The sequence below is a fragment of the Atractosteus spatula genome, chromosome 28 (genome assembly GCF_055471065.1).
Source record: "Atractosteus spatula isolate fAtrSpa1 chromosome 28, fAtrSpa1.hap1, whole genome shotgun sequence".
NCBI lineage: Eukaryota > Metazoa > Chordata > Actinopteri > Semionotiformes > Lepisosteidae > Atractosteus > Atractosteus spatula.
The window spans coordinates 7,428,464-7,439,888 of NC_142733.1; the positions used below are offsets into that span (position 1 = coordinate 7,428,464).

At 43.4% G+C, this 11,425-nt stretch overlaps 1 protein-coding gene across 1 annotated transcript; it reads left to right on the forward strand.

The window, feature by feature from the left end:
* The first annotated feature begins 222 nt into the window (after positions 1-222).
* angptl4 (angiopoietin like 4) lies at positions 223-10,166 on the forward strand. Its single transcript, XM_088907569.1, has 7 exons — positions 223-860; positions 2,489-2,599; positions 2,858-2,963; positions 6,579-6,692; positions 7,053-7,148; positions 7,646-7,924; positions 8,439-10,166. Exons 1-7 carry the CDS (start codon positions 339-341, stop codon positions 8,618-8,620), a joined length of 1,410 nt encoding a protein of 469 aa, XP_088763695.1. The 5' UTR covers positions 223-338; the 3' UTR covers positions 8,621-10,166.
* Positions 10,167-11,425: the final 1,259 nt, after the last annotated feature.

The following is an 11,425-nucleotide window of genomic DNA, read 5'->3' on the forward strand; positions in this document are numbered from 1 at the left end:
GGGTATACCTCACCTATATTTCACCATCTTGTGTGAACGCACTTTAGATATAAGACATGAAGGCAAAATCCTCATCATTGTACCTTTCCAGCAGAAATAGTTAAACGTCCAGGGCAGTAGGAAACCCGATAGGATCTCAGAAGGAACCACACCCCCTCCTGTACTGCTAGCCAATCAAGCTGGAAGCATGCAGGAGCTAGCTATGCTATGGGCACTGAGCGTACTGCATATAAGGCAACTGAACAAGGCAGTTACAGAACAGGACTCAAGCTAACAAAGAGAGAGCAAGCACTTGTGCTTATTCCCAAACAGAGACGCAACCAAAGAGGACAGCGAAGATGAAGACCGCAGCAGCAGCCCTGGTGCTCTGCACAGCCATCCTGCTGGAGTCGGCTGCTGCCTTCCCCACCTTCGAGAGGAAAGGGACAGCTGGGAAGGAGAAGAAGGCGCAGTTCGCCTCCTGGGACGATGTCAACGTGATCGCCCACGGGCTCCTGCAGCTGGGCCACGGCCTCAAGGAGCATGTAGACAAAACCAAGGGCCAGATCCGGGAGATCTTCGCCAAGCTGAAGTCCTTCAACGGCACGGTGGCCGAGCTGGGCAGGCAGACCCAGAAGCTGCAGGAGGACAGCGTGGTCCTGGGCGCGGACGCCCAGAGCCTGAAATACACCGAGCTCACCGTCCTCAGCCTCTCTGCCGAGCTGAGGGAGAAGGCAAGGAAGATGCAGAGAGAGAGTCAGAAAGTCCAGGACAGGATGAGCCAGCTGGAAGAGAAAGTGAACGGGCTGCTGAGAGATCAGGGACCAGGCAGTAGCAACGCCAACTTCAGCACCAGTGGCAGTGATGTCCGGATCATCCAGGTGAGTTTTCTGGGGGCAGGGTTAGGGCTTTCTGCTGCTGTTAGAAGCAAAGTAGCAAGGAAACCTGCCTTCAGAGCAGGAGGAAAACATATATTAAGTACAGTAAATGCACGTCAAAGATCAACTGAAATTGATTTGCCATTTATGCTCAAGAGCAAAGGTTTAGAAGTGATAAGATAGTGAACACTGTACAGTAGTCCTCATAAAAGCTCTCAATCCTCAGAACTCTCCTGGTTCTGGTAACAGATGTCTTTTTTTCTTATTCTTAACCAGTGGGTTTTTTTTTTACAGATGTCATGTTATTATAACCAGCTGCCCAACAGACTTCATTTGTGACCTTAAGAGGCAGAACAAACTGTTCAGTAGTGTTATTGTACCACTCTTTTCCTCTAGTAAAAATTGCTTAATGTGTTGGGGGTTTTTTGCAAGCAAGGAAATTCTAGCGATTTTTAAAAATATGTATTTTTTAAACTTACATGGGTCTAGAAACAAAGCAGTAGTTGGATGGAACATCCAAACACCCTTTATTTATCCGTTTTACAATTTTGTAATGTGAAGAATGGTGTAAATTTCGAACACGGCTCGGTGGGAGATTTAAAAACACAAGCAGCAACAAATCCACAGTCAAGTGCGAGAGAACAACGATAGGCTGAAAATGGCATAATAGGATAGCCTTCAAAATCAATCTCTTGTTTATTTAACATCGATTTAGGGCACTTAAAAACAAACTTTGAGGTCCAAGCTGTTTTTTTAATTGCTTTTAACCGTGTCAAGGGTCGGACAGGTAACCGAGTGTAAAAAAAATGACCATAAAGAGGCTCAATTCGGCACGTAGCTCTCTCAGACTCAGAGCGTAGCTCCAAAGATATTTGAAGCACGATGTCAGTGCCAAGTTGAACATGCAGTACGTGCAGGAAACTGGAGTCAGCAAAGCCTCTCCAAACAAAGAACACGCAAGAGCAGATCAAGTAACAGCCACAGTCCACCTCACACACCTTTTCTCTCTCGTTTTTGGAGCAGTCTCGATTCTTGCACTGCACATTGCGAAACGTAGCAGTTCATCCACAAGGGTGTTCCGATTTCCGTATCTATTTTGGTCCCTTTTAGGAAACCGCTCTATCGATGTTCACTGTGAACGGCATAAACCGCTGGCTGATGAGCTTCCCAGACTTTTGTAACAAAAGCGATGAGGAAGGTCAAGCCGGGCGAGAGCTCGGGACTTTTCCGCTATTATATAACAAAATCGCTCCCTGTCTCAGAACGAAACAACAGAAAAAAAATAAAAGCTTGTAATGTCACTGTGTACCTTTTCATTGTCATTGTGGGAAGAAATGAAAACTGTAGCCTTGAACTTGATTCAGGTTTTTGCTAAAACCGTGTAGCTCCCATTTAAAATGGAGTGAACTTGCACTTAAACTAACACAGTAACGGCTTTACTTGAAGTATTGACTTGTTAGCTTGCTCAGGACCGAGAAACAATTAAAATGCACGATAAAACAGATTCATGTTTCATTATTGTACTGAAACAGAAGAAAGTTATATAGCGTTATCCTTTGCAAATGTCAGCTGTGAAACTCTGCTTGAATTAAAGCAACGAGGCTTCAACTTTGCGCGTTTGCTTGTTCCAGTCGGTGGTGGAAGCGCAGAACCAGCGCATCGATGATCTGGTGGAAAGGATCAGACAACAGCAGGACAAACTGGACAAGCAGAACATCCGAATCCGGAACCTGCAGAACCAGGTAGGATGCACAGGCACTGCGGTTGCAGCTGTCTCGTCTTGCAATTTAAGTTGCATCCGGCGTTTTCCTGAAACATACTTGTCCGGTGTAAAGACTCAGTCCTAAATTTTTTGATTAGTGGTGTTGGTAAGCCCTAACAGTGCGTCACCGACCGCGAAACCTAAAATGAACATCGCGGTGTCAAGGAAAAGTGGATAGGCTTCAATCAGCCTCCGAGCGCTACCAGACTTCCCTAACACGACGTTGCTTGGTGTGCAGATCGATCAGGGCAGAGCGGCGAGTCCCGGCCTCAGAAGCTTCCTCAAGCGCAAAGTGGTGGAAGTGGCGCGGGACGCCAGCGCCGAGCAAGCCGACTCCCCTGCCGGTAAGTTGAGTTGAGCGAAGCAAGATCGTGCTTCACAGACTGCTCCCGGGGGACAGCGTCAGAAACAGAGCATTTAAAACCTGGATGTACCAGATTTGAAAACATCAGTATATGCATTTCCGTTTGTTAAAATACCGTCTGGATTTAACAGGATCTTGAAACTTGGTGAGTCGCCAAGTAGAGGAAAGTTCAGAGCTCGATAGAAGGTTCAGTCCGGGGCTGAGTCAAGGCGGGGGGGGGGGCAGATTCCAGTTTTACAGAACAAAGAGGGGGCGGTAGCTGTAGTGAATTAGCAGAACCGATTCTTTCCCTTTTTTTATAGCGGAGTGAGCTGAGCTGAACTGGAAGTCATGCAGAGTCGGCAATCGGCACACTCTGTCTGGAGACACATCCTTCCAAATACATTTCTTACCAGAAAACTCTCTCTCATTTATATATACTGTATGTTAATTCTTTAAAGTAACATTTTAGTGATTTTGTTCTGTTTGTGGGGTCTTTGAATAGTATCCGTTTCTTTCATTAATGGGATCAGAAAGGCAGGTAGATGATCAATGAACTTAAGAGTCTAGGAGCGTCGGGGGGTAGATTAGTGGTGAGGATTTCCTTTGTATTTTTCTAGAAATATTTATAATTGCAGTCTACATTCAGAGTCCATGACTGATGTCCTGTTGGGGGTGTTATTCAGTTTGTTAATAATTTGAATCTATATCAGACAACACTTTGATTAAAGTCCTGTTGCTTGGCAGGTCAGTAGGACTTAAAGTATTACAATGGATTTCATGAGTAAAACAGAAAATTAGAATTCAATTTTTTTTTGGGTGGGGACAATCAAAATCCATTAACACATCGCAGATCTAAAATGCTCCAGACGAGCTGGAGCTAATCTGTATTTTTGAGTTGCTACTTACGAGATTAAACAACAACAACAACAACACAGGAGTGTGGTTAAGGTCCTGTTGTTTTCCAGTTCCTTAGAGTAACTGGGTGAAGGGTGACGCTCTGGCCAAAAGCAAAGAAAATGGCTAAAAGTCTTAAACTAGCAGTTCCTGATGCAGAATCCCTACACTGTGACGTCAGATGGATTCTGAAGAATTTTGCAAGTCTCTTTTTGGCACCAGACCAAGTAGGGGAGAGTTCGCACAACACGGACTGTTTGCTAAGCACTCCAGTGGACTCGGAACAGAAGGATTTGTTTAAAACTTGGACGGGCAGAGGGCTTGAAGGTGGGGGGAGGGGGGGGTTAGCTACAAGTAAAACAGTTGCCTGGGAAGGGAACGTGGGTCTGAGCCAAGCCCGAGAAGAGCCGGGCTGCTAGAGAAGAGGGAGCGCTTTAATTTAAGCTCGTGAACTTTGTACAGACTTCCCTTTGTTTTTCCGAAGACACTAGTCTCCCTCCCCTGCCTTCTCACCCTCTCTGCGCATAAACACACATATTCTCCATTCCTCAAGGATGGATAACCTTTCTCCTAGTTCTGTCAGAGCCAGACAACCCCCGCCTACACCCTACCCCCCCCCCCCCCCCCCCAAATCTAACAGCTCTATCCCAGCTGTTACAATGAGAAGTATGTGAAAGTTGAACTGTCCCCCCCAATACACACTACTCTTTGTCTTATAATTGCTTATTTTATACACAGTTCACTGCTACCCCTCTATCTTCATCTTACATCTGGGGAGATTTGATTTTAAGTCAGACATCTGCCTTTGTATGTAGTGTGTATGTACCAGAGTTTACAGACTGTTTAACCTTTTTTGAAAATGACTGTATGTCAGTAGTGATTGTTGTTCCACAGACTCTAAGTGAGTGGGTCTGTATCTATATATAAACACTCCGATATACAGAAGCCCATAGGCAGCACATGTTTTCTCTTCTTGAAGGTCTTGTGGCCCTGCTCTGTCTAGCAACTCGTTCTTGTGCACTCCAAGGCCACACGGTATAAGTGTAAGAGCCTGTCAAGTGTGCACGTGAGCTTGGCGTGGCTGACAGGGGAGGGAGGCCAGGTGTCAGAGTCTGCGAGGAATACTGAGGGGCCTCTGTATGAGGCAGCACAGACTGGCATAGAGCACCAGAACTAGGATAAAGGTCATGTTTACTACAAGACGCTCCTGAGTTTAGGCTGCATGGCCTTCGGTGTTCAGCAAAGTTAACTTGTGCGCAGTTCTGGGCACCTTAGCACAATAGCAGGAATCCCAAAGGCCTGCTTAACACAAAGGCCTCACAGTGCATCCAGCAGCCCGTCACAGTTCAATCTACAGAAAGGAGCCGAGTAAAACCCAAAGAGACACAGATACACCCCATTACATCACGGGAGGCAGTTTTATGTTTCTGGATTCTGAGTGGGTGGTGAACCATTAAAAAGACAACTCTGCCTGTTCAGAACCACAGAACCACATCTTCACAGCTCCTGGCGATGAGTTCGGAAATGTCAGAAGAGTTAGAAGCAGAGTGGCAAACCATGTAGTAATAAAAGGTGGGGAAGGGTTTTTTTTTTTTACTAGTCCCAAGCCAGACCAGAATTTAGGTGAAAGTTCATCACAGCCTGCTCAACCCTTTCTCCTCTCAACACACACTGTTCTGCTGAAGAATGTGTGAAATATTTGACCATCTTCTGACATCAGAGAGCCTGTGTTTTGGTTTTCAGTGACAATGAAAACAGGACTTTGGCCCTGGGTCCACAGACGAGCTTGATGCTGACAGTCTTTCTTCTGAAAAGTACAAAGTTCTAGGAGGTCATAGAGCTGAAACCAGGGTTTCGAATTTATCTGTTGGTTTTTTTTTCCAGTAAACACTGTTTAAATATTTACTCTCCTCAAAGCTCAAACAAAAGCACATTAATAATATAGTTACTAGTTGGAGTACAAATGTATGGGTTTCAGGATGATTCCACTTAGCTTTCTTGTAATGATATCAGATTAAAAGTATTGTGTTTGTTCTGATTTATGTAAATAAACATTACAGTAAAACCCTTGGTTTATATGACAAAAAGAAGGAAGGGGTGTCTATCATTGCAGAATATGATAGAAAAGAAAGATTTATTCTATATAAGCTTTCTGGATCTTTTGACTTATTTTTAACAATTGCAATCAACACAGTGAGTAAAATGTTTTCCCGTGAATTTCATCATTACACAAACTCATTATTTCAAATGGCATAAATTAAGGTATAAACTTTGGTAAAGCACACGAAACACAACACACATCATAAGCACTTGGACTACCACTACCACCACCACCTACCACATTGATATTCCTGAATTTCAAACTTTCAAACAGTGGTATTTATTTTGACTTTATGTTTTATTTTTTGTGCATCTCATTGTTATTGCAGGGAAACTCTGGTATTTCAGATTTTATAAACAAAAATTCCCTTTTAAGAGATTTCTGCCCTTGAAATCCAAAGTCCGTTAAACCTAAGGTTTAGTGTAATTTAAAGTACTAACGAGGTAAAAAAAATATGATCGATTATATGCACCCCTCGTCATTTACTTAAAGAACAGCGCTCGAAGTGTGAAAAGTTGACCTTTGTAGCAGCTTAGAAAGGAAAACAATGATGATCTATTATGCTTACCTTTAATAAGCAGCCATGTGAATTTACTGGTCTTTTCATTCTTGTTGCAGACATGGCCTCTGACTGTCACGTGCTGTTCCTGAGGGGAGAGAGAAAAAGTGGGGTCTACACTGTCCAGCCTATCAACTCTCAGCCCTTCCAGGTCTACTGTGAAATGACAGCTGGTGAGTCAAACCTGCGTGAGAAGAGATGGCAGAAGTGTAGAAACCAACGCAAGAGATGGGGAGGGGGCTTTCTGCTTTTTCTTTGAAGGAATAAACAACAGATCCTGGAGTACATAAGGAGACAGCATTTTAATGTCTCCACTTTGTGTTGGAAAGGACATACCTAACCACAAAGCCTTATTAAGTCAGAGCATCTATATATTCCTATAAAGCAATCCAAAATCATTTTTTTTAAATGGACAGAAAGCAAAGTTGTGTTTTGTGGAGTAAGTTCTTTTCAGTCATATCCAGTAATGCCTGTGACATCAGTAAGCAAACGCCTCAGCTTATCCCTGTGCCTGCTTCTCTCTTCCCCAACAGAAGGTGGACAGACAGTTGTTCAAAGGCGTCAGGATGGCTCAGTGGATTTTGATCAACCCTGGCAGGCCTACAAGAATGGCTTCGGCAGTCTGGATGGTAAATATCCAAGCTTGAGGAAATCATGCCTTATGATAAACAGCCCCAATTTTCCTTGTAAATTAGAGGATCGCACTGGCCTCCCACATTCCGAGAGGCGTGAAAGCAGAATAGAACTCCATGAGCTTGTCTGAAGCAGTTGCATAAATGAACCCCAAACATAGAAACAAGGGACATTACCATAAGCCCAGCACTTTCAGACAAATCAAATCCATTCCAAAGATGTCATAAATCCTTGTAAATGCGTCTTTGCTGCTAAGCGTCATGCTTATCTCACCATTTAATGAGATCTTCCTGGTCTGTAATCCACATGTTAGGTGACATTTTAATCATGGCTTTTGACAGACAGAGCTTAGGGTGCCCGATATAGACATTCTCTTCCTTGTGTTTTCCAAATAAGCAAATGGATGTTACATCACATTTCATCACCTTCGGTGACACATGTTCTGATAGACTAGAGTCTAAGCTGTTCTTTGGATTTCTTCCCCTCCTTCCAGGTGAATTCTGGCTGGGACTGGAGAAGATTCACGCCTTGTCAAAGCAAGGAAGTTATGTCCTGCATGTGCAGCTGACAGATTGGGACGACAAAGCGCAGAGCATCCAGCTCCCTTTCCAACTAGACGGGGAAGGGACCAACTACTCCCTCCACCTTCAGGAGCGGCCGCTGGGAAGTGTGGAGAGCGCGCTGAGCAGCGAGCCCTCTGGTCTGCCGTTCTCCACCCAAGACAGAGACAACGACAGCAAGCTGGACATGAACTGCGCCAAGCACCTCACCGGTGAGTCTCCTTGCTATGGCTTTCAACTGTTCAGGCTACTTAAAAGTGACCGAGCAGGAAGGGGGCAGGGTGGAGGGTTAGCAATCGCAAAGCGATGTCTTTCAAGAATGCCAAGAGTCACCTTTAGGGTTCCTGCTTCGACATTAGAGGGTTTTTGTAAAATTACAACCCCCAAATGTCTGTTAAATAGGGTATAAATGGATCACAGGAAAGACAGCATTTGTTAAAATGGTTCCGGTGGGTAGCTGTGTCAGCATGCGTAGTCTGCAAAGGAACAAGTAATAGGTTTATTCCATGCTGAAAAGAGAAGAGAGAAAACAGAACGTTTCGGCTGTGAAGCCTTCACAGCTGAAACGTTGCGTTTGTTAAAATGGTACTAAATATCTGTTTCTTAGCAAATGCCTGAAGTATACGATAACCTTGCAGTTGCTGGGGATTTTAGCAAAGCCTACATACAGGACGGCTCCTGAAGTGCTGGGCCTGAGTCTGTTTTCTCGCTGGTCTCCCCCTGCAGGTGGCTGGTGGTTCAGCAACTGTGGCCGGTCCAATCTGAACGGGAGGTATTTCCATAACATCCCACGCCAGAGGCACGAGAGGAAGCAGGGCATGTTTTGGAAGACCTGGAGGGGGCGCTATTATCCTCTGAAGTCCACCCTCATGAAGATCGCCCCCGTCGAGACCGAATACGACTTGTAAGGGAGGGCGGCTGCACCTCTCGGGGGAACCGGATTCGATTTTGTGTTGGACCGAAGTGCACTAACAGGGAGAGCTTTCCGGTGCCGGGATGAGTGAGCCCGCAGGATGAGCCTCGCTGTTTAGTTTCTCCTGCAGAAGAACAGCACGGAGACAGCGGATAGTGTTGTCACTGCAATTCGCACTAGTCATCACAGACCCTGACTCAATCTGCTTGGCACAGCAACCAAATCGGCCATAGCTCAAGAGACAGGGCCTAGCTATTGTCTAAAAGTACATTTCCAAAGCTAATGTTTAAACAATGATTTCCTTAGATAATGCAACAGAACAATGCAGATTTTTATATATATATACTTATGTAATTTAAGAAAAACCTAGTAAGTAGCTTACTATTTGGATATTGTTTCACTGTGTTAGTGCCAGACCACAGCCGTTCTACTGAAACATTGTGCTGTATGCTGCAGTTATTGTTTCCTTCAGCTTTTAACTTTTACTTTGTGCTTTATTGACTGCCTTTAGACCATATTTTAAAGGGTCACAGGTTTAAATGTTCACAGGTCAAGAGATTTCTGTTACGCAGGAGAGAAATGTTCTCAACACATCCTACAACATGGCTGAACTAACGACCAAGGCATACACTGAAGAAATGGTTTGGGGGGGGGGGGGTTGGCTGGGGGGACATCCACCCGCTGCCAGTACAGTCCGGCCCCCAGAGAAACGCAACGCACAAAATAACATGGCTTATGTCTGTTTGTTAGATGTCATTCTGGATAATCTGTGTAGAGGTCCAGTTCCGGGTCAAATCCTTCCCTGCGCTTGGTCATTTTTGAGTGCCAAAAACCAAAATTGTTTTGCACTCGTCTGCACGTTTTCTTTTAGGATACATGAACCAACGTAAAAAAGGGTCAGGAAATGTCGCAAAGGCAACAGGACGGCAGAATTCAGTTTAGGTAGCATGACTGCCACGAATATGAAGCAGAAAAAGTCACTTTTGCAAGTCAAGTTTTATCATTTAGCCAAGAAAAACCAAAGGATTCTGAAAGGAGAAGAAGATGCGTTCATTCGAATCCCAAGAAACGCAGCTCTGCCTCCAGATTTGACCCTGAATGTGACCTCAGATTATCCTAAAAACCAAGGCGCTCTCTCCACTTGCTGAGTGAGTGGAGACTTCTCTTTCAGTCACATTGACTGCCATGCACAGCTCTGACTGACCCCGATTCCTGTAAATAAAGGGGGATAATAGATTAGAAGCTGCTACCTTTGTACAGGTTTTGAAGATTATTGTTTTTTGTAGCAGTGGTTATTTTATTTTTTATGTGATCTCTCTGGTTTTGTTCTTGTCCTTTTAATTTAAAGTTCTGTTGAGTGAGCAAGATTCCTCTGTTAACTACTGCAGTAATTTATACTGTGCATCTCATGCTTCTTGTTTCTGAAGAAAATGCCACTTTTTTTTCCAACCTCCTACTTTTTTTAAAAAAGAAGAAAATCTTTATACAAAAGGCTGAAACATGTTTTGACTTGATTACAATAAAATGTAACTGAAACTCCACCTTTCCTTGTTCTCTGGACTTTTATTTTCTTTTTTTGCTGGTGCATTTCTATTTTAATGAGTTAAAGACTTCTAAGTTAGAAGAAAAAACAGACAGAAGGAGCTCATCTAATGTATATAGATTCCAATTAATGATACAAAACGTTTAATAAAAAGTTTATTGTATAAATATGATTTGAAAAGCAAGGTGGATCTCTAAATGAAATAATCTGTAAAGAGAGACTGGATTTTAAATGCTCCTCAATGACAGCATATTTCCTGAAAGATTTCCTTCTGCTTCTTAATTAATTACACATAATCCATATCATGTTTAAAAAGAGCATCAGGGCACATGAATGTGAGCAATAACATTAACAGATGTCTACCAGATTTTTATCTAGATGATTTAAATTAAGATGCATAAAATTTCAGATGTCTAAGAAGTGCCTATACCACTCCTGAAAACTATGAAATAAGAATTCCCCTGGCATGCACTTCTAGTCTCAAGTCATAAAACCTGTGCCTAAGAAATAAAAACATGAGACACTGTATTTTCAGAGGGGCTATTTCTTTTTTCAAAGCAGCTCTCGCACAAGGTGGATGCACCAATTTTTCAGATTGAACGAGACCCATGAAAAACCAGAAGAGATCTATCCACGCTGGCACATGACAAACAGGAATTTTGCTCTCTGTGCACAGGCTTGTTCCACAGTGCCCCAAAACCAAGTCTGTGCAAAACAGTTGTAATGGGAGTCTAAAATTATTCCTGAAACACAACAGAGCTATCCCCTCAGGCATTCTGAAAAGCACAGGTGTTCACAGGATCCCAGGTGAACCTCAGGCCTATGCAATTAAAGTAAAACATCACTGGGATTTCTTTAAGTCCGACTATATTGGGGGCACTTAGGTAGATATGATTATGAGTTTTAAATGTCCTAGAGTACAGATTGAAATGTTTCAAAAGGCCTTATGTCCAGAATTATGATTTGAAATGAATAAGTGAAATAATCTAATTTCTGACCTACTGCATCTGTGGTATGGAGTTCTAAAGTTTTGGTGTAGTAGGAAACAAGAGTTGTAGGTGGATAATTAAAAAATGTATTTCCCATCTGTTCCAAGAACGGGATTTGAGCTAAATGGGCTATATTGAGCTATATTTCCTTCCAGTTCAGTGTAGCACTGAAGGGCTAATGAGAAACTGGCGACTGGGCTTCCACCACACTCCATGACATGACAAAAGCTTAAAGCTCCATTCCAAATTTGTTTCACTTTTTGTCTCC

Bases quoted from the DNA above. Each gene is read 5' to 3' on its own strand.
- angptl4 (XM_088907569.1), top strand. From the start codon at position 339: ATGAAGACCGCAGCAGCAGCCCTGGTGCTCTGCACAGCCATCCTGCTG. The intron at 2,964-6,578 runs GTAAGTTGAGTT...TTCTTGTTGCAG, and splicing joins GCAAGCCGACTCCCCTGCCG to ACATGGCCTCTGACTGTCAC. The intron at 7,149-7,645 runs GTAAATATCCAA...CCCTCCTTCCAG, and splicing joins TGGCTTCGGCAGTCTGGATG to GTGAATTCTGGCTGGGACTG.